The sequence below is a fragment of the Prunus persica genome, chromosome G5 (genome assembly GCF_000346465.2).
Source record: "Prunus persica cultivar Lovell chromosome G5, Prunus_persica_NCBIv2, whole genome shotgun sequence".
NCBI lineage: Eukaryota > Viridiplantae > Streptophyta > Magnoliopsida > Rosales > Rosaceae > Prunus > Prunus persica.
In genome coordinates, this window is record NC_034013.1 from 14,137,993 (window position 1) to 14,160,948 (window position 22,956).

Below are 22,956 nucleotides of genomic sequence, written 5' to 3' on the forward strand. Positions count from 1 at the left end.
CCGCCCTACCCAAGAATTTTTGCAAAATGACGTAAAGAAATGGAAATTTGAACTTTCATTGAACCGAAAGTTTGAGAACAAGTTTAACAAGCCTAAAGTAAGTAGAAGTGTAAACCAGAACTACATAGAAAAACCGTCAAGTTGAGCCTTCATCAACTTGATGTGAATGGAGTTCTAGTTCACCAATCAGACAAGGTTGAATTCTCAAGAGATTTTGGCTTCCTGATTCTCATGTGGTTCCTTTCATTCTTAGATTTTCAAAGAAAGCCAGATATCATGATGATTCTTCGCATCAAAGCATATGAAAAAGATGTTGCAACTGGATTTTGGAATAATTACGACTGTATATGGAGTTGCTATTGTCATCTTGAAGACTGAAGAGGCCACGGCCAATCCTAGAAAAGAAGTGGACCTGGGAAGAGAAATCTGCCGGGACTTGTGCACCAGGATGAACAAGAATCTGTAAACCTACTAATCTGCAATGGTTGTCAGTCAGCTTACTCCTCCTAGCCACAGCAGAAAAGCTGGGTTGAAATGAAATTTCCTCCAAAATTCTAAAACATACAAAAGCAAGAGGCTCATATTTTATCCACGCCGAATAAGATTAGACTGCAAATAAATAGAAGAGAAAAACCGTGAATGCTTTATGTAAAACTTTTTATTACAGATCAATTGTTATTGTACAGGGGACTGGCATAAGAATGTTTCACCTTATATTGATATTGAGATATGAACAGATATACTTACCTAGTCACATTAATGGAAACTGGCATACATCAGCTGCAGCCAATCCTCTTGTTTAGCGAAGGGCCATACAAATCTTGTAGAGTGTTTCACCATAAAACTTTGGTGTGGTTTTGCTTTCCTCCAAGTTCCCAACTTAGACAGTGTGCCCTGAGACGAAACAACTATCTGATAAACTTTCTGAAAGTTTGAAGGGAATGCCAGAATATGATGAGCTGAAGATAGGTCTTCGTGCCACAACTCCATTAATAGGATTATCACTGTGAGTTATCAGTTCTCACGTAGCGCTTTTTCTTGTTCTTCCAGAACTCATCTTTCTTTCCCTTCTTCTTAATTTTCAACAACCCCATTTTGCTATTAATTATACCGAGTATAGCACTCCTGTCCTTCTTGTTCTTTCTTGCAGCTTTTACATCCAAAATTGCCCTAAGCTTCTCATAAGACCTGGCATCTGGCATCTGTCCACTTTTTACCATTTGCTTGTGGTAGAAAAATGCTCTTTTGAAATCACGAACACGGACATAGGCATAGATCATGGTCGAGTATGTTACAGAATCAGGTTTTAAATTGAGAGCTGCCATCTCTTTCAACAGCTGCGGCAACTTTGAGTGTTGCCCTCCCCGTGCATATGCATTCATCAGCATATTATATGTCATCACTGTTGGCTGCAAACCTATATTCCCAAATTCAGAAATCACATCTCTTGCTTCAGTATAGTGACCTTGTTTAGCAAATCCATCAAGAAGAGTGTTAAATGTCACCTTAGTCCCTTCAATCTTCTCTTTGATCATCAATTTCCATATTTTCATCAACATCTGTGCGTCCCCAGCACGCCTAAATGCATCCAGTAAAGCAGTATATGTTTCTATGGAGGGCTTTAAGCCTTCTTTTTGCATGTTCTCAAATGCAATGTAAGCTTTCTCATGCCAGCCACTGACTGAAAATGCATGAATGAGAGCTGTATAAGAATGTGAAGTTGGACTTATACCAGCTTTCTTCATCCTCAAAAATGCATCTGCAGCCATGTCACTCATCTTCTTCTGCCTCCCATACGCACTGATAAGACATGTATAGGATTTGACATTTGGCTCCAATCCCATATCCTGCATTTCTACCAGCAGCTTCTCAACAATCTCAGTCTGCATTTTTCTGCTGTATGCACTCATTAAAATATTGAAGGTGGCTGCTGTTGGTTTGATACCTCTTGATTTCATCTCAGCAAAGAGACCTTCAGCTTCTTCAACTTGGTTGGAATTACAAAAAGCATCCATTAAAGTATTATAAACAATGGCATTTGATGAGACCCCTTTCTTCTCCATTTCTACTTGAATGATAAGGGCTTCACTTTTCAGCCCCTCATCACAGAATGATTTTATAAGAGCACCCAAAACTTCTTGACTCCATTTGACGCCTTTCCTATTCATTCTCTCAAAGAACTGCCATGAATCTTTTGCACTACGGCCAACCTTTCTCATGACAGTAATCATAATTGAACATGTCACATGATCCGGAAGGGTATTATTTGCTTCCATTGCCTCATATACCTCCCAAGCATCATCATACCTGAAATAAGTTGGCAGGTATTAGCAATGAATTCTGGCAAGTTGCGTTATAATCTGAAATCATTGCCAATTCGAGTTGCACACCAATAGCCATAGCTTTGCCTTTTTTTTTCTTTCTTTTTTTCAACTAATAATTAAACCAGCTATATTAAGAAGATAGTATAATTCAAGTTTGCCTTGGGTCTACAGAAACACGCACATAACAGGAAGCTGATGATCCAAACTGCCAGTAACTCATTATGTAATTTATACAACATACTTTTCCGCATGAAAATATTATATGTTAGTTAACTTATGACTTAATGTCAATCATTTTGTTGATCGTCATACTCTTCCTATGAACAAACTTACTGGTAAGCCTACAATTCCTAATATCACTACAAATTGACCACAAACAACTACAGAGCAAACTAAAAAAAGGTACCAAGCATATCATACCTCTTAGAGCACATTAAGCCAGAAATTGCAGCATTATAAACATGAACATCCCTGAACTCCTTCTTAGCTGGTAAATTCCTAAACAAAATCATCAACTTATCGCCCATTCCAGCTCTCCCCAACATAGGAAACAAAACTGAACACGCCCTAGGAGTAACTATAGAAGTTTCCTGCAAACCCATCCACTCATAGAAATACAAGCAACCCATTAAAAGGCCCTCCTTGCCCATCAACTCCAACACTTTCACAGACTCTTTCTCACCAACCCTTCCTTCAAAACCTCCCAATACCTCTCCCAATGTCAAGTTTTGAGGCAACGTCCTTGCTTTTTGCAAAATTTCTTCGACAATTTCCTCAGACAACGCCCTTGAATTAAAATTCAATGCTCTGGCTTGTTCCTTTTGTTGTTCAAGCACTCCTTCGATGCCAGAGTCAGTTTCTGATTCGTCTACGAGTTGGGTATCGTCAGCTAAACGCCAAGCAGAGCGACGGTTCTTTTGAAGAGAGAGCTTGCCTTCACGTTGAGAGTCCTGGGTTGAACTGCGAGACTTGAAGAATCTGAGAATTGGATCATCTGGGTCCTCCTCTTCTTCTTCTTCTTCTTCTTCTTCTTCAAGTTCTTGCAGGTCTTCTGGTTTTTCTTCGCCGTCTTGGAGAAAGGGCAGGAAAATGGGGGTTAAGGAGTGAGAAGTGGGAGTGGGAGTGGAGGAGGAGGAAGCTGCGTGCAGAGAGAAAAGTCTGAGGTTTTTGGAGAACACAAAGAGGCAAGGCTTTGAGAAGGGAGAGTTCGGAGAGTGATTGTGAAGGAAGGGAAATGGTGGAGGAAGAGTGAGGTGTTGGCTTATGAGAGCCATGGTTTTGCTTTTTGGATAGGCTGCTGCTGCTACTAGCAAGCAAACCACTACTGCCTCCTGGGAAATGTGCTGTTCGACAATATTGACTGGGAAGACGGACAGGCCCTAAACGGTGCGTTTTCTGGTTTGGGTTATGGCAGAAGAAGATGGGCTGCTGATACTTGGGCTAACAAGTTAGAAATCCCAGTTTTGCATAACGTGTAATTGGACTTTAGAGAATGATATAACACCCAAGGATATTCTTTGGACACCCGCGCCTCATTTTTACCCAAAATTTCACTTCTTCACTCTTGAACACCCAAACCCGTACTCCTTTTCTTTCCCTTCCTGCCAACCCGTCGGCCATTCCCAAATATTCCCTAGAGCATTCATCCATGCATATGAACTTCTAAGTTTGATTTCCACCACCTCCAATATCCTTTTTTTTAGGTTCAAATTCTCTAATATCGTTTGTATTTAAATAAACTGCAAGAGAAAAAATTTGGGTGGGTGTCCAGTTCACACTAGGATTCTGTTTCCTCTTTACAATAGGATAGATCGCTTTTGTCTTGTAGCCCAAACCGGGTGAAAAAATTCTTTATATAAAGGGAGCCCTACCCCATCAGCCAACAATTACGATCAAATTTCTTCAATGGAATCGAATCAGCCATCACGATCAAATCTGAAACGCAAGGTGATCTCCGAAGAGTCCGATTCCGATTCCGATTCCGGCAAACCCACAGCGGAAAAGAGGGTTAGGTTTCCAAAGGGGAAGAAGGCGAGGCTGGGAGATGAAGCGGTAAACATACGCAGAGCTGAGGACGACGACGAGATTGGGATTGGGTTGGCGGACCCTCGTTCTGCCGCCAAAGAGCGAGAGAAGCGACGGAGCCAGAGAAATCACGACAGGTTTGGGGAGGATGGGATTGGCGAAGATGTGTCCAAGGCGGAAGTTTCATACGAAGGATTGGACTCTGAGAACTTGATGGAGGATGGGATTCCAATAGAGCCTTTTAACTTGGACAAGGAGAGGGAAGAGGGTTATTTTGATGCGGATGGGAATTTTGTTGAATATGCCCCCAATGAGAAGAACAAGGTCAAGGATGCTTGGCTTGACAGTGTTGAAGCTGGTGAGACAAAATTATATGCTCGGAAAACAGAAGATGAAGATGGTGATGGTGATGGTGATGGTGAAGATTTACCTTTGTCTGATGGTGATGATATCGGGAAGATTAAACGGCGAATTGCTGATGTGCTGGAGGATGGAGAGACTGTTTTGCAGGCTTTGAGGAGGTTGAAGGGAGGTTCTTCTTCTGCAAGGAACAAGAGGGAGAAGATGCCCGCTGAGACAAAGCGCGTTTTCGATCAGTTGACAGAGGATGCTGTGACCCTGATGGACAAGTATGGGGAGTACAATGTGAATCATGAGAAGAGGGAGATTTTTGAGCGTGAGGCTCAAGGGTATGAGAGTTTAGCTAGGGCAAGAAGCCAAGGCGCGGCATTGGGTACGAATAATGGTGCTGAATCTGCTGGAGATGAATATGATATGTTTGGTGAAGATGATGAAGATGCAACTGCTCAAGCATCGAATTCGGATGGGGTTGGGGTTGGTCCCTCGCAATTGGAGAATGATTATGTGTTGGATGAGTCTTCTGGGTACTATTATAGCAGCAGTTTGGGGTATTATTATGATCCATCTACTGGACTCTATTGCTCTGCTGCTTCTGGGCTATGGTACTCGTTCAATGAGGAGACTGGAGCATATGATGAAATCACTCACCATGGCCAGGCTGCTGCTGCTGCTGCTGCTGCTGCTGATGCTGAGACCGGTGCAAATTGAAAATTGATGATTTAGAATTTAGATTCATATTGATGTCTACCTTTTTTTTCCTTAACAAAACAGAAAGGATGTTAGAAACTTCTGAAACTAAAGGCCAAATATTGAAAAGATCAAGAACTCTCAAATTTTATAAGCTAGTTGTAATTCACTGTATTCAAATTACAGAATGGGATTTTTTGTATATAAATATTGTTGAGAACAAATGCCTACATAGATAATGCCCTTCATTTAATCTAAATCTACCTTTCATAGCACGTAACTTCCTAGAAAACTGCCTTCTCCATCTTGTATAGATTGGATGGTTTTTGTATAGATCAAACCATGTCAGGCCTCTGTGGAAGCAGAAGATTATAGAACTTATCATGCAAAAAGAAACTCTTTCCCTTGCTATCAACAGCCTTTTTCCACCCACACCATCCGCCGTTTACAATTTTCTTGTGCTCGTCGTTGCCGGTATAGTGAGGATCGAGTATTAGAAACGCACAATCTCCACTTGCTTCATTGTAATCAATTCCCAAGAGGGTATATGCAAGAACACCACCACCTACATCCACATATTAAGTTATAAGAGAAGATTTCTTCTCTTTTATAGTTCTTTAATTGTTTCTGCAAAATTTCCATCCTATCTTTTAACCAATAGAAGCGTCAAATATGCTAACCTATCATAATAGGTGTTCCTTGATTGTCAAAGTGCAAGGCCAGCTCTCGACATTTCTCTGGAAGCTCAGCTCCAGATCTAACATTTATGACTTTGCAACTAACCTGTTCATTACAAAAACCAATCAGGTTAAAACCCCAAAGCATCTTATTTGAGAAATTACTAGTAAACCACGTTGATGATACTTACACCCAAAAGCTTGTCCAGAACAAAGCTCAATTCAATGGCACCAATCCATTCGCGTGAACCAATGAAAGAAGGATCTTTATCACCAATCTCTACAAGTGTCTGCTGTATTTCCCTGACATCACTTGGCTTGTCAGATCAAATCGTATGACACTGATAATTAGCGCCAAATAGAACGAAAAGAGGAAAGACATTAAATGATGTTGAAAGGTCAAAACGAAACAAGGGTTTTATTTATGGTGCGAATTTCTTTTCAGATTGACAGAGTAACAGATGAGAACATTGGAATAACTTCAACTAACATACATATAAAAACCCAACTTTAAATACAGTGGTCAGTAGGTCATGACGACTTCAAATATCTCTAAAACGTGGGATGAGCAACTAACTAACAAGAAGGGCATTAAAAAGAATTAAATAGCTGAGCAAATCCTATACTGGGGCACATTTCATACCTATGCGATGGAACTTCTACGGATGTATAATGTTGGATTCTGAACCATGAAATTATAGTTTGTAGAGAACGATAAGCACAACCCCACCCCTAGCAAGGAAACAGAACAACACTTAATAGACATATTTAATAGAATTAATTGCGAAAATTCAACCTAAGCAAAGTTGAACACGTATTCTCAACAGGATATTATAACTACTAGGTATGGGAGATTGTGAAAATTACTGAATCATTAAATGCTTCTTGTAGATAATGGTAGTATTCATACGAGCCTTGCACCATAGACACGCTGCCCCCTGAAACTGCATAAAGATACAATGGTTCCAAATAAAATTCCACTAAGCGGAAGCAGGGAAAGGGAATATACAAAGAAACAAGACCAGCCACCAACCCCCACTGCTAGGAATCCCAAGGTGTACATCTTTGAGCAAAGTAGAACCTGATATTACCACAGGAATGTATCAAAATAGTGACTACTCCAAAAGAAAAACGAAAAGAAAAGAAAAAATACAACTTTTCTTTCTGAAGAGGGGATATGGGGGGGAATAAATGCCTTGCAACTGACAAATGGAGTTGCCTATTTAAAGGAAAATGGTTACCCTTCCGTGTCGGGTCACTCCTTACGCCATCCCTCGCAAAGAAATCCACAGCGTTGGCAATTCTTAAAAGAGGCCGATCGAAAGGTAAACCCAGTCTTAAATGTAAAGATTTCCTCACTTCAACTGCAGAAAGCAAAGACAAGATTAAGAAAAGTAATCCTACGATCAAATTCCAAAAGAACCTCGTACAAGCTCCCTCTCTAAAAACCTGCATCTAAAAACATAATACACCCTTTTCCACATTCACAAGCACTGAACCGAACGCTACATTTTAATCATGCAAGAAATGAAAGGATTTATTCTACCTCTTGACGATAAAAAAGAACAACCTCTAAACTTCCAGCTAGGAGCCACTTGAAATTATTCTACCCTTTGTGTTTTAAAACTAGCACTGCTTTACTAAATAGATTGTTCCCTGGAAGAAGAAAAGTTCAACATCACCACTGCCTACCTTGCTTCATTTCTGTTTCCCCATAATTGAGTTCATAGACAACAGTAATTGGATGCAGAACACCAGGAGGGCTAAAGTGATAGGTATGTAGCTGGCAATGCAATAAACCAAATAGTTGCGTTCAGAATTTAAATTAAAAAAAATGGAATGAAAATACTACGAGAACAATATTCGGACTTACCACAACCATGTCAAAAGAGGGAAGTTAGGTCTGGTTGCTCTGATAATCATTGATATACTAGCTTCTTTATATAACATTTCTATGGATGAGCACCAGATATTCTGGGAATTCCTAGATAGAGCTTAAGGTTTTCTAGCATGCCCACATATGTGCTAGTCCATAATTAGGTGAATGAATGCGAGCACAAGCATACTGTGAAAGGTAGTCTATATTTGAAATAAGAAGAGAAAATTGTATAGTGGAATGAGGTTAATGCCAATGAGACTCGTTCTTTTGATTATAAAAAAGGAAGGAAAGAAAAACGGTTTGGTAAACCCAAAGCCTGAATTGTGAAGTGTTAAGGGTTCACCAACCAACAATTGACCTTTGACCAGAAGATGTCCTTATGTATCCCAATAGCAGGCAGCATGCACATGGAAAGAGATAGTGAAACAGAAAAGATTCACTTGTAGAAGAGATAATCTTGTTTTTTCTGAATTTTAGGGTTCAACATATGATACAAGACATGGTTTGCTTTACCTGAGGATGTTGCGCTAACAGGTTCGGCAGGACTGTATTTCCCACTAAATTAAACTGATCAACCAACCCTGGGATAATTAACTTTGAAACTGCATGCCTCAGTGGGAGACCCTTGACTGCATAGCAGAGCACTTCTAGCTTATAATCTACCACCAAAACTCTGGCTTCTTCCAAAGCTGAAACCACATGATTTAGATTCCATTAAACTGAGTACAGGTATCATCTCCAATACAAAGCTTCATACTCAAAAATAAATATGATTACGTGATTAAAATTCAAAGCAATACCTGGAAAATATTCTGCAACAGGTGCAGTAGACTTTTCAGAGTTAACTGACCTATTCAGCAGAACACTCACTTGGATTCTATCTGCATGCTAAGCAGGAAAGGTATTCAAAAATTGAATTCCAATATCCATTGTTATTGCTGAAAGAAGATAAAAACAAACTACCCAAATAGTTGCGTTCCAAGATCCAACATAAGCAAACTAACGCCCCAAGTAATCTCTTACACTTTTTCTTACCACAGCAGAATATACTGGTGAGCCTTTTTTACTTTCCAGACAGAAGTGCGAACATGATAAAGAATCTGCATCAGAATTTTGAGTTCTTTCATCCAAAAGTTTGACATTTGAGAGATCTGTGTCAAAATCCAAATCTACACCACGAAGGATGACAGGTTGAGGTACTTCAGCAGAAGTTTTTCTTAATGCTTCTACCATGTATGCAATCTTTGGATCTTTGAACTTGGCAACAACTGCTTCAGTTGCACGCCGAAATATCTTTTCCAAATCTAAAACAACAATACACGAGAAATGAACATTCAAATCAATTCCGATGAACCACATGGAGTGAATAGTGGCTAAAGTTTGTCAAATTGCAAGTATGAAATTAGAAATGAATGAGAAGGTCTAAGGGCAAAACTGAAAGGTGAACATGAACCATCTGGCTCTAGTTTCGTTAACTGACACTCAACAAAGCTTTATTCTTTAAAGAGGTCAATTAAACAAATAAAATTATTAATGCCAGATACTTTAAATTTTTGTAGCAAAAACCTCAGTAATGTATACACTTATAAGTGTAGTAATTCTAATAACTCCGTGATTCTAAATTTCTAGATTTACATCAAGGTTACTTCAGTAAACATACTATGCACAAATTTTATTGAGTAAAAGCTCCTGAACTTAACTTCCCACTTCTGCTCTGAACAATCAGTAGCTCATCTAGAACTAGAAGCCAACCAATTCACAGAAGAAACATAACAAACTACAAAGCATGAACTGCTCAATCAAATTTCTGAATGCAAATTACGCAGTTCTAAAAAAATGCACCACCGAAACAACTTACCAGACGGCTTGTTTACTGGATAATAGATCGGCAACTTAAGCGGAAGCTCACATCGGAGCAGACAACCCCTCTCCCAAATATACTTCTCAGGATCATCTTCATACAACACGTTAACACATTCAAAGCTCTTAGAACTCTTGGATTTCGACACGAAAAACTTTATGTCGCCGCCGTTCAAATCCACAACAGCTCCAATTACTTGTTGACTATCCATTTTTTCTCTTTCACCGCAGAAAAGCTTTCGCAACCTTCGAGCCGCAGCAATAGCCTCGCCGGCGTTCTTTTCAGCATCGGAATTTGCAAAGATCAATGCTCCGATCACCTCAAATCCTTTGAACAGTAACGTTCGAAGCTCTTCTGCTCAGGTAACGGAAACTAATCAGAGTTTGAAATTATGTTCGAGAAAACAATGCAATTATTGAATTTCTGTAATTTTTTTCTCGGGAAACAAACTGAAATTCGGTACCTGATTCTCTGTGGTAGTCTGGAGAGGAGGCATCGGTGTGGATGCATCTGAGGGTGGAGACGACGGTAAGTGGCGGGAAGAATGGGGATCCGATCAGCCATTGGAGGCCGGGTTCGTTCTTGTAGAGCACAAGCTTAGAGCAGAGAACTCGAACGCTTGTATTCTCGTACACGTTCTCCATTTCCTACTGACTGAGAGCTTTGCCAAATGCAGAGCTGCTCGTCTTCTCGATTTCACTACCGTTTTTCGGCGGAAGCCGAAATTTGATAACTGACAAACGGAGAGGGTCTGACTCCGAAAAATTAAAACAAATAAAAAAGCACAGTGGAGAGTACTTATAAGCCATTGAGCCCAGTGATTGGTTAATCGTTGTACTTTGGGCCGTTGGGCCCAATTGATGGTTATTTTCTCATCCTTGGAACCCCTTCAGTTTTTTTAGTCATTAAAAAAATTAAGAATTTAGCATACTCCTGATCTTGATCACACAAGGGATTGTTTGCAGCTTTCTTTATGAGATGAGGATTCAAACTTGAGGTCTCATCCGACACTAGGAAGAAAAGTATCACCATGCCTTCGTGAGGGGTAGGTGTGCATTTCATTTATGCATATCATTTCCGTACATTACTCTTTTTTTTTTTTTTTTAGGTTAATCTTTTAGGAGTCATTGACACTCCAAGAAAATCATCATACAGTTCTCCCGACTCGTCTTTTCCGATGATATTTTGGGAGTGAAACAATAACAATTCCCAATTTTTTAAAACCCAAAATTGGTTTGTCGATTGTTTCATAAGCATGTTGTAGAAAACCAAATGAGAGGCGCAATACTAGATGGAAGAAAAAACAGTTCTTGCTATATACTATATATAACCATGAATCTGGTTCCCGAAAATATCTATAACATCAATGACAACCTCATGCAATTGCAATATAAGACCTACAAAAGAGAAATGTCCAAGGCATGAATTTCTTTGAAGCTCCTCTGCGGCCATCATAAATTACAGCTATCTCTCAGGTACTCCTTTGTAGAACTACTTAGCAGTCGCACAGGGAAGGACCCAACAACCAGGGTGTGAATTTTGTCGTTGATGCCTCAGCTGCCAAGCCTGCAGCATTAACACACTTGATTTAGTCAGATATTTGTAAGTGTTAATATAATCTTTTCAAGAAATGGTCCAAAACTTCAACAAAAAATCAATTTTCTCTTTTTATTTCTTACTATCATTGTTGCTATACCTTTCCCAAGGGAAGGGTAGGGGTTCTCCAACAAAGCAAACCTGAGTTTTCCTTCAATCTGCAATTAAGACAACAAGAATCTTAAAACAAAAATTTAGGGCACCAACAAACAGAAAGAAGACCACAGCAAAACTTACGCATCCTCATCTTTATAGCTGTCAATGTTGCTACAAGAGCCACTGCAGAAGACATATGAATCATTTCCCACAAGACATGTTTCAAAAGATGTCCTGCTTGGCGCAAACCTGTTCTGTAGTTTGGTGCAAAATGTCATCTGGGAAGCATCTGATGAATGCAACTTCTTCTGAAGCCTCATAGTCCTAGGGAAACAGTTTGGTTGATGTTCAGGTTCTTCAGACGATAAAACCTGGCTTTCATGGTTGCTATCCTCTTCCTTCGAAGAATCAACCATTAACCCGGGTGCCTTTGATGTATCATCTTCAAATGATCTACGGGATGAGGCAGTCCTTGTGCTGAGTATATTTCCTTCACTATTTCTCAAGGTACTTACAACCACCATTCTGTCACGGCAGTTATGTGGCATTTGATAGGCACAATCAGAGGACAATGTAAAATAGGTCTGTTACTTATATAGGCTTTTCAGATGTGTACTCAGAATAGTCTGAATCACTTCCACGTCCAGTAGATGATTGTGACTTCTGCTGTATTCTGCGGGAACAGCTGAACAACCTAAAAGATGGCTTCTTCACTTTTGCATACTTAGAATCAGAAGCACAAGGTACAAGATTGATCCTGACCTCCACATTACAACCAAATATAGATTGAAGTGAACTGGCAATGATCTTCCATGACTTCTCAGCCTTAGATACATAATCAGGATGGCAGAATTCCAATTCAGCAATTGCTAAACCTAAAATTGAGCATTACTCTGTTAGTGCCATGAGCATAAGAAAACCCATTTCTTATAAGAGCCGATGTTTATGATTATAAACCTAAGTCAGCTAAAACAGTTCGCATGTATGGAAATGTGATCTAACAAGCGCAAGCTAAGAATATAAAGTTGCTGATACATATCTTCTTGAAATGTCTCCCCTGGCTTTCATATATGTTCAAATGTGATTTCACCATAGAATTAGTGATGAAATTCTAGATGTATGTACCTTGGCTAACAAGCAAGGAAGATAATTTTCCTTGTTTCTTCAGAAAATTCTTGAGTGAATTGGATTGGCATGAATCTGTAGCTCTCTTCCATATGGATTCCAACTTTCCATCACTATCCTTCTGCATTCCCAACTTGTCCGGTATATCGACATTGCATGAACAAGTGACAAGGGTCTTGAAGCTCTCCCCTGTGGATGATGTACCACAAAACTTGATATCAAACTTTTACCAAACTAACCACTTGAACTTACGGAAAATAAAAGGCATTTCCATGAACAGAATTAAAATAGAAGCTATTCATCACAATCGGAATCAGCTAATGTAATTATTCTCACCTCTGTCTTGCGTACTTCTCAAACACAACTTTGTATCATTACCATCCAAGGAAGAAGACTCCACAGAGCTTAGCTGCAGCAGAGCTGCAGTAAGCCATGTCATTTGATTTTTGGACACCCTTAATTGCTTCTCAGTTTCAGAGAATATTTTCAAAGCATGACTCAGTTTCTGCAAGTCCACCTCAGCTGTGACAGAGGAAATAGAAAGAATACCACCATAGTATAAGTGTATAACTATAAGATGACACAGTAATTAACTGCAGTAAACATAATGCAGGAACCACGACAACCAGCCAACATATTTTAAAACCAAATTCTTCAAGGTACATTGAAGGAACAATAAGCATATTATAATATTAACTTATAAGGGCAATGCATGAGCAACTTATATAAGATGACCTCTTGAAACAAGAATATGATTTGAAGCAGAGAAGACAGAGTGGTAATAACTAAGTACAGTTTATAATGTATAAAAACCATTAGTGGAGTACTTGAAAAATCATTAATAATTAATTTCGTTTACAGTAGTAAGTTATGACCAAAATCAAACAAAATTTAGGGTCTAAGACAGCATGCTTAAAGAACTTTCATTTCCTGTACAAAATTCTGAAGTGATCTTCAGGAAGCATGCGACCATATTTAACTACTTACATGTATGCCTGCTAGAGAACCTTTTCTGGACTTCAGAAGCACCATCCTGACATTTACCAGCTAGAATATCCATAACAAGATTTGCCAGCTGCGATATGAGTTGCATGGGATCAACCCGGGATCTCATCAACTCCCTGGCCCTTATTACTGTACTAGATGTGTCAGATGATAATGCCAGATCAAGCAAACCAAGTAATTCATCATCGGAGACAACTCCAATCTGCATAACAATATAAGGGATTTTTTTTTTGTAAATACTGGATATATAGACTGCGCTATATATAAAAGTAATTAGTATGAATAAATAAAAACTTCCAAGGACTCACAAATTCGTATGCCTGGGCCATTGTGATTTTTTTACCAAGCAAACTTAGCTGATCAAGCATCATCTCTGCATCCCTAAGAGAACCATTTGAATTGGAAGCAATGAAGCCTAAAGCACCTTGATCAAATTCAAGACCCTCTTCAACACAGATTTTCCCTAATTTTTTTGCAACATCAGCATCTTTAAGCTTTGGAAAGTGATATCTTTGAGACCGTGACACTGCACTTCGTGGAAGCTTATCGATGTCAGGAGTGATCATCACGAAGACAACATGTTGAGAAAGGTTATCTATGCTATTCAAAACAGTCGCCCATGTTTCCCCACGCATCAAGTGGCACTCATCAATAATGAAAACCTTAAAACGTGACGAAACTGGAGGTATAGCTGCATTCTTAATAAGGGATCTAACCCTGTCTCTTCGATTGATTCTCACAGAATCTACTTCCTTAATGTCTCTACTCCTTCCAGAAAAGAAGGAAACACATTCACAGCAGAGACCACATGGCCTATGCTCCTCATGTGAAAGGCAATTTAGTGCCGCAGCAAAAATCCTTGAGGCAGATGTCTTTCCTGTACCACGCGGGCCATGGAACATATAGACTGAGGTTATTCTTCCTCTAGAGATAGCACCCAAAAGAGACCTCGCTACTAAATTTTGTCCCACCAATTCATTAAAAAAATTTGGCCTGAATTTCTGACTCAGACTCCTAGGATTTTCTGATAGTGGGTTAGTTTTATTACCAATGTGTTTCAAGCTCCTCTGCTCATAAAGTACACTCTCATCTACATTCTTGTATAACAAAGGATATTCATCTACATCCAAAGAACGGTTAGCTTCTCTGAATCTAGGGGTTCTTGACCAGCAGCAGCTGACCTCACAACTAGGACGATTGCAATCTACAGCATCAACCGCTTCATTTGCAAATAAAGATGCACTATGGCTTGATATAGCATCACTAGCTGAGGGGCATGGACTGCCTACTTCACTTGTAACCTCACCAACTTCCCCACATGAATTTACACGATTGTTGCACTGTGATTTTCGCTTTGATGTAATCTGATCTGTTCTTTCTAAATATGATGATCTGACATCTGCTTCATAATCCACATCCTCCAAAGTATTGACACGTGTCAAGACCAATCCTGTATCCATTTGACTACTGCAGTATCTATCACTGAGTGATTTATTTCCACAAACCTCTTCCTTATCTGATTCTGAAAAATCAAATTCTTCAGCCTGTTTGCTCCTAATAGGACGACTCCCTGTGCTTCCAACCCACTCTGAATTCTCATGCAAGATCAACCTAGATTTTTCCAAATCACAATCTAGCTCAAAATCATCTAAGAAATCTCCTCTGTGTCTGTAGAAACCCAAATTCTTTGGTCTCAAAGAACGATGTTGGTCAGAGCCACCTTCTTGGAAAGTATTCGTGAATCGCATTGAAATGTCATTACTTGAATTTGTTTCCCAATTTACATTCTCAAGTGGAGCAGAGAATTTGCTCATAGAATTAGTTGATGGATCCCTTAGAGACCTCACCCTCCTCAGTGCCACAAGAGTTTTAGAAATAGGAAGATCAACAGAATGCCGCCGCCCATCCATCATTTTCTCGGACAGAAAATAACAATCAAACACAAGAACTCAAAGAAACACCAAAATTTACCATGAAATTTCAAATTTCAGGACTCAAAAGGACCTGCGCATTCCCAACCTGAAAGAGGCAAGGCAGTAACACCAGAGAAAACCTCTTAATCAAAAACAGGTAAAGAACTGTAGTGGATTTAACTTTCCACAGAGAAACCAAAACCACAAAATGGTAGACGAAACAATTTTTTTCAAAAATTCAAAACTAATGTTAAGTTCTGTCATTCACTGTCTGAAAGACCAATCAGTGAGCAAAAGAAGGGGGGAGGGGAGCAAGAAACAACGAATACACTGATTTCTCATCAAAGGCATTCAAAATTGCCATTTTAGAGAAAACAAAAATCAAAACTTGAGCATTCACAGAAGTACATAACACCGTTACAGAATAACACCATGGAATTCATAAAAAGCTCTTTCATCCTACCTCTGGATAACAAAACGAAAAACCCACAAAGCCATTCCCAAGAAAAAGCATCAAAACTCACCCACATGCAGTAAACAAGCATTGCTGATTAATACATTCCACCAAAAGCTGCAAGCCCATTCCCATTAGTCAACTAAAAACCACCATCATCCAGCTCAACACCACACAGTCTACACAGAGAGAGAGAGAGAGAGAGAGAGAGAGAGAGAGAGAGAGAGAGTCAAAGAAAGAATCTACAGTTCCAAAATAAACAATAAAAATATTCAAACGCAGAAAAAAAAACAATGCGAAACGACAAAGATGAGAAAAAAAGCCCAAACCTTTCGAAATAGAAATAATCAAAAACCTCTTGGAACTTGACGATATTTTTCAAAGGGGTAGCGTAGAAAGCGGAGCAGATTAAATAAAACCCTAACCCTAAAACAGAGGTCTTGGTGGTTGAGCTCCGTTGTCGTGGACAAGCATAGGTAGGGGAAGAAGATAGAGGCGCGGAAGTGGCAGAGTAGTAAATGTAATAAATGTGAGGGGCGGTTAGGTCTAGGCATGCCATTGCTTGTGAGCGAGGAGCCGACGTGGACAGAGAGGAGAGGACACAGCTAAATTCTGAGTCAGAAATTTTCTGATGCTTTGTTGCAGAGTTTGTGCAGAGAAAATAGGAGCGTAGGTCTGCTTGTCAGTCTCGGAGAGTGAGCTCTTCAGGGGTTTTATGGTCATTTCAGCACTCGGCGGTCTTTCAGTTTATAGTTTACCCCGGGAAAACGATGTACTGTATGTCTCTGTACCTGACGGATAATTCAGTTGGATGACTTGGCCACCGGGCATGAATGACACGTGTCAGAAAAATTGTACACAGGTGCTGTGCTGGGCTTTGTATTTTTTCGGTGATATTGCCTTGGTCTGTTTGTTTACCGGGAAACCGGAGGAAAATGCCAAGAAAATTCAAATTCGAATGAGATTTATATAATGCAACAAGGACTTTGTGGCAGAAGTGAATTACTTATAAATTTATAGCGTGGCCCCTGCGGAATTTAATAAACAATAACATTAACTTCACACATCAACCACGTTAGAAAACAGTGGTAAAATACTAGTTTTGTACACCAAGTTTTGGAACTAGGTGCAAAAATAATCAAATGGATAATGTTTCCAATGTGAGATTAATATCAAAATATTATCACCTAGGTAAAAGATCAAAATGCTATTTTGGATTCTGGGAATTTGAATTCTAGTCTTGTTACTAAAAGCATTGCCTCCTCCACCATTCATCTCATCCATGTTATTTTTAGGCAAGGCATACCTATTTGTTTGTTTTTTAACTCATCATTTTTAGTTAGAGCGTAAACTAGCTTGTTATAGTTTGAATTTGACTCGTATTTTGGCTTGATTCTGACTTTTTAAGTAATATTATGCAAGATGAGTTTGAGAATCTTGGTGTTTAGTTGAGCACTTATATAATTACATCCTAATTTTAAACATGACATGACGCGATGTGATTGTTAAACATGTTATATTTAAGTTAGGCAAGTTAACATGGTACGTAAATTGTCAATAATTATGTTAAATGAGACGGCATGTTTTTTACACAAACACAATTATAACTCGAAAAACGATCGTATCCAATACTAACTCACTGACTTCTTGTTGTTCCTTGAGTTATGTCCAAAATTTGCATTTTCTGCATAATATGCAATAGTTTCATATGATCTTGTTGTTGTTGTTTGAAGCTGCCCACTAATGACAATCACTAGATCTTGCTCCACTCTCTAGAGTAGCAAACCCCCCACCCTCTAATGTGTACCTGCATGCAGAAAGGAACAGTCACTTTGTAGCTAGCTTCATGAGAAGTATGGAGATGTATCTATATATATATATATCTCTCTCCATGCCTTGCAGCTTTTGAATTTGGTGTGCAAAAAAGTATTGGCATGTGACATGATGGCTTTATGAAAAAAGTGACACACCATAATTAACTCTTTGCATATAACTGGGCAAGACAGCCTTCATTGCTGCAACCTGTATTCTGAATATGTCGTGTTTATTTTGAGCCAATAGGTGTATGCAGTTAAAGTTTGCATTTCTGACATTACTGGCTTCAATTGAGACAGAAGACCAGCTCACATGCTGCCGACCTAACTTAACTCAACCCAACTCGACCCGAACCAACTCAACCCAACCCAGTAGAGCTGTAGAAATATAAAGGGCTGGTACAGTCAATATGAGCCAATCAGTCTTGTACAGGTCTCTTAGATTCTGGCCCTCTTTTGGGTTGGGCCAGGCAGGCCTAAATGTTGAGGTAAAATTTGGGCTGGGCCAGATCATAATTGAGCATATGAGAAAAATAAACAAAAAATAAATAAGAAAGTGGTTGTATATTTTTGTGAGAGCACCAAATATCGATGAATTCAAAAGGGGAGACATGTGAGCAGTCTCATTCGATCAAGGGAATTGTCCTGAACGTTGCCAACATCCTCTTCACAATTTCAGATTCTCAGAGTGTTTATGAGAGAGAGAGAGAGAGAGAGAGGGACCATTGAAATTGCGGTGAGCTGCTCCAAGTTTAGGTTTTCACATTCCACACGAATTCTCCGGGATTCAAATTTCTCTGCAGCTTTCGATTTTCTAGACCTATACAAATATTCTAGTTAAATATGCATTTGTCAGTACATGGATACTTTTTTGCTGTTGGATGTTTTTGACAAGAAAAATAAAAATATAAAATACAGTAATGATCTCACACGTACATTAATATTTAGTGATATCGTATATCATACCCTTTTCAATTAAGTCATTTTTCGTTCATATCATCAGAATCTTTGATCTAATTTTGTTCAAATAAAGCAAAGAGCTTGTAGCTCATATACTTCGAATATTCTGTTCGATTTCTCCTTACTCAAATATCGATTATGTACAATTCAAATAACTAGTCCTTGATCTACTTAATCACAAAGTATTATTTGAATTAAGTGGTATAGTATTTGTGCGTTTCTTTACGATTTCTCTCTGTTTTAACATCTGTTTTCAGTTAAGTTTGCAAAGAGAATTATTATACTTATTTTGAATTAATTAAGAATTGGAGATCTGATACCATTTGGTTGTTGTTGGTTGGACAAAATTGTCTGGTTCATATTTAACCATTTTATTTATTATTTAATTTCCTGCATGCATGAAGAGTGCATGACAGAGTTGTCTTTGAAAATGGCGAAAGCAGTGGTGGCCGTTGGAAAATCATGGAGACTCACGAGAGAGTAACAACAAAATGAGACAACCTGTAAACCGCGTGTTAAGTTAAGCTAAGCTGAACTAAATAGCTAATTAGCCGATTTAGAAGGACCAACTCTGCAAATATTTTATCATTAATCTCCTTGATACTCATTTATGGCCTCTTGCTAATATTGTTTTCTTTCCTGCTTGATATGCCCTTGATTTACTCCTCCATATATATTCTTCCATTTTCGTGGATTCCCATATCTTTTTCTTCTCCCATAAATTTTGCTCAAGAAAACATGGAGATTTCTGTAATGGCATTGGGGCAGAAGTATCCCCACCCATGGATCTAATTTAAAGTGTAGAAGGGCAAATTCATTGTTCGTGATTCGAACTTGAGCGTAAAAGGACGAGCTCACTATCCTGATCAATTGACCTAACTCATGTTTGTATAATATATTGCATTAATGTTGCCGAAAGTTTAGGGTGCGAACTAACTTTCAACGAAAGCACACATAAACCATAATCAAAAGCCTTTGATTTGCAAACCGAATAGAGAAAAGGAATACGGCAATTTCAAGAAAATAACAGGACAATACTTGTAACCAAAGAAAATATGAAAACAACAGGACAATAATACGACACGTGAGCTGTGAGCATGACCCTTGGTCTACGACAAAGTACAAACCCAACCACATGAGATCGACTGCTCAGGATATCATCGCCACTAAAATCTAATAAATATATTTTGGCAATTTAGAAAAAAGCCAGAAAAAGAAAACCAATGGATTGGAAATTTCAGAGTAAATAAGAGGCTCTGTTTCCTTCTGTCTCTGCCCAGCGCGAGAAAATTGCTCACTTTTTCACTTCAAACCCTCTGTCTTCACTCAGCAAACAGTAGAAGAAAATAGGAATGTCAATTTGCTGCTTCTGATCTTCAAATCCCACAGGACTAGTCGCAGAGAGAGAGAGAGAGAGAGAGGAGAGAGAGAATGGGTGGGGTTACTTCATCCATGGCTGCAAAGTTTGCCTTTTTCCCACCCAACCCACCATCCTACAAGGTAGTTAAAGACGAAGCCACTGGTCTCTTGCTCATGGACCCTCTTCCTCATCGTGAAAACGTCGACGTTTTGAAGTTTCCCACTCGCCGCGGCAATGAGATCGTGGCCGTTTATATACGCCACCCAATGGCCACCTCTACCCTGCTGTACTCTCATGGCAACGCCACTGATATCGGTCAAATGTACGAGCTTTTCATCGAATTGAGCATTCACCTCCGCGTCAATCTCATGGGGTATAATTTCGCTCTACCCTTTACTCCAATTTTAAAGCTTTTGTTTTTTTATCTGCTGTTTTGGTTTTGTGTCCTTGTGTCTGTGATTGGTTTTCTCATTCTGAAGAGGGTGCGTTGATGAAATTGTGGTGAATTAGAAATACCAGTTGAGAAATTTTGGAAAGTTTGCATTTTTGTATTGATTGGAATTGGGGGTGTGCCATAAGATATTTGTGGATTGTTATTCATGATTTGATTTAGAAATATGAATATCTTAAGAATTCTGATTTAGATATACAAGTATCTTAAGAGTTCTGTTTAGCTCAAGTAGTGTTTTGGCTCATTCAATCAATTAGCAATGAAGTTGGAATAACAAAGCGGTTTGGGATCTACAGTTTAACTGGAAGAGGTTTTATAAATGAATATCAGAAGTAGGTGAACCTAAATGTACACGGTTGGAAGCTGGGACAGTTAATTTTTAATTGTCAAGGTTATAGAAGCAAAAAATTTGTTTATGAACTGCCCAGTGCCCATTAAGAAGTTAGTTAGACTGCTTATTCTGTGGTATATCATATTGAACTAAATTTCACTATTTCCTCCCATCGAATCAAATTTTGGTTATTTGACTTAAAATGGAAACACAAGTACCTGAAGAAAACGTGAAAGTTCAACTGGCATTCACTTCAATAGCTCAGAGGCTAGCCATGAAGGCGAATCTCCTTTACCCATGCACATTTTGTTATATCAGCCGGGATCCTGATTGTATGCAAACCTAGGTTTCAAGTGCAATTGTTTAATTGAACTAATTTGATTTTACCACATTATTTGGAAAACACGGAAAACATTCTGAACCATATTATTTGAACGTGGGCAGGTATGATTACTCTGGCTATGGACAGTCATCAGGCAAGGTAAGTGCCGTATGAATCATGTATTTGTCGTGATTCAAATTCTACTACACAGGTTTATCTGATGCTCATTTGTAAACCTTTCTGCAGCCAAGTGAACATAATACTTATGCAGATATTGAAGCTGCATATAAGTGTCTTGAAGAGAGGTATGGGGCTAAGCAGGAAGACATAATCCTCTATGGTCAGTCTGTTGGAAGCGGTCCTACTGTTGATCTTGCTGCCCGTTTGCCTCGACTGAGAGCAATTGTTTTGCATAGCCCTATATTATCAGGTTTAAGAGTCATGTATCCTGTGAAACGCACGTACTGGTTTGATATCTATAAGGTTAGATTCTTGATATCAATTTTGGTGAAGACTTTTATTGAATTACTTTATATTGAGAATGGTGATGCATATGTACATGTCTGAACCTGATTTTCATTTATGTGCAGAACATTGATAAAATCCCTCTGGTGAAATGTCCTGTGCTGGTAATACATGTAAGTACTCTACAATTATTATTTTGCCTCTGCTGTGAAATGAAGTGATTGCTGGAATGTTACTATTTTCCATATGTTTGACATCTCATTAATTTCATTTTTCGTAGATGATTAAAGCAGAATTATCATGCATTTATATTTGCAATCTCATGCTGAAGGATCCATCTGAAATCAATTAGAAAAAAGTTGATGTTGTTTAATCTTGGATTTCACCACAAATTTTGAATTTCTTTTTTTTGACATTTTGTGTTTGTTATTCTTCTCCAGGGAACAGCTGATGAAGTTGTCGACTGCTCACACGGCAAGCAACTTTGGGTACTGTGTCAAGAGAAATATGAACCTCTATGGCTAAAAGGCGGAAGTCACTGTAATTTGGAACTGTATCCAGAATATCTTAGACATCTCAATAAGTTCATATCAACTGTTGAAAAATCAGCTTCGCGAAGGATTAGTTCTAGAAAAAGCACAGACCATAGGAAAAGCACGGACCGCATCGAACTTCCTAGGAGGAGTGTTGATTTTTTTGAGGCTCCAAGGAAGAGTACTGATCGGAGAGAGAAATCAAGGAAGAGCACTGATAGACCCGAAAAGCTGAAATTTAGTGAATACAAGTTTAATAACGTTGACAAGGTAGATAAGTTTAGGATCTCTGCTGACCAGATAGAGAGGTCACGAAGAAGCGTGGAATACCATCACGAGAAATCTAGGAGAAGCATTGACCATCAGCTAGAAAAAGCGCGGAAGAGCGTTGACTGGCTGGACAGAATTCGAGCTGGGTAAATCTCCGGTGAAACTTTGTATTGGGTTGGGATAAAGAAACATAGAACAAGTGGGGTGGGGAAATTATTTGGGATCTAACTTAAGGTTGTAGAGTTTGTGGTTTCAGCCAAAGTTTGTGGTTTCAGGATGTGTATCTTTGTTATTTTATGTAACTTTGTCATGGCTTGTAGAGTTTTAATGTGTTCTTTTGGGTGTCATTGCCCCTTGATTGTTAATGAAAGAACTCTAACCTCTTTGTTTCTCATAATTGAAAGGAAATGAAGCTCATGGTTCACAAGGGGAACTGTAGAAAATGATA

At 38.9% G+C, this 22,956-nt stretch overlaps 5 protein-coding genes across 8 annotated transcripts; 2 read left to right on the forward strand and 3 right to left on the reverse strand.

Annotated features, from left to right (window-relative positions):
* On the reverse strand, positions 33-3,692 carry LOC18777696 (pentatricopeptide repeat-containing protein At5g50280, chloroplastic). Of its 3 annotated transcripts, none has more exons than XR_002271539.1 (3): positions 2,745-3,692; positions 748-2,307; positions 33-554 (listed from the first exon to the last, which is right to left on the reverse strand). XR_002271539.1 is itself a non-coding variant. In XM_007209854.2 (2 exons), exons 1-2 carry the CDS (start codon positions 3,596-3,598, stop codon positions 1,002-1,004), a joined length of 2,160 nt encoding a protein of 719 aa, XP_007209916.2. In that variant the 5' UTR covers positions 3,599-3,692; the 3' UTR covers positions 632-1,001. The 3 variants fall into 3 exon arrangements, 1 of the variants encoding a protein (XP_007209916.2); XR_002271538.1 differs by having other exon boundaries at positions 33-609; XM_007209854.2 differs by lacking the exon at positions 33-554 and having other exon boundaries at positions 632-2,307.
* On the forward strand, positions 3,927-5,582 carry LOC18776743 (CD2 antigen cytoplasmic tail-binding protein 2). The gene has a single exon (XM_020563309.1). It carries the CDS (start codon positions 4,230-4,232, stop codon positions 5,415-5,417), a length of 1,188 nt encoding a protein of 395 aa, XP_020418898.1. The 5' UTR covers positions 3,927-4,229; the 3' UTR covers positions 5,418-5,582.
* Positions 5,519-10,567, reverse strand: LOC18776128 (probable Ufm1-specific protease). 2 transcript variants are annotated; one of them, XM_007210227.2, is made up of 13 exons: positions 10,277-10,567; positions 9,811-10,167; positions 8,988-9,256; positions 8,753-8,840; positions 8,466-8,641; positions 7,766-7,856; positions 7,315-7,437; positions 7,107-7,154; positions 6,941-7,017; positions 6,717-6,805; positions 6,265-6,376; positions 6,077-6,179; positions 5,519-5,961 (listed from the first exon to the last, which is right to left on the reverse strand). In XM_007210227.2, exons 1-13 carry the CDS (start codon positions 10,455-10,457, stop codon positions 5,732-5,734), a joined length of 1,944 nt encoding a protein of 647 aa, XP_007210289.1. In that variant the 5' UTR covers positions 10,458-10,567; the 3' UTR covers positions 5,519-5,731. The 2 variants fall into 2 exon arrangements, with proteins under 2 accessions (XP_007210289.1, XP_020418896.1); XM_020563307.1 differs by having other exon boundaries at positions 8,976-9,256.
* On the reverse strand, positions 11,102-16,491 carry LOC18777110 (protein STICHEL-like 2). Its single transcript, XM_020563439.1, is given in 11 exon segments — positions 11,102-11,379; positions 11,510-11,567; positions 11,647-12,073; positions 12,076-12,102; positions 12,105-12,380; positions 12,631-12,819; positions 12,967-13,152; positions 13,618-13,837; positions 13,944-15,654; positions 16,073-16,181; positions 16,332-16,491. Coding segments are annotated over 9 exon segments (3,063 nt in total). The 5' UTR covers positions 15,549-15,654; positions 16,073-16,181; positions 16,332-16,491; the 3' UTR covers positions 11,102-11,304.
* Positions 19,895-22,941, forward strand: LOC18775676 (protein ABHD17B). Its single transcript, XM_007209976.2, has 5 exons — positions 19,895-20,509; positions 21,363-21,399; positions 21,487-21,723; positions 21,831-21,878; positions 22,146-22,941. The coding sequence occupies exons 1-5, from the start codon at positions 20,208-20,210 to the stop codon at positions 22,656-22,658; spliced, it is 1,137 nt and encodes a 378-aa protein (XP_007210038.1). The 5' UTR covers positions 19,895-20,207; the 3' UTR covers positions 22,659-22,941.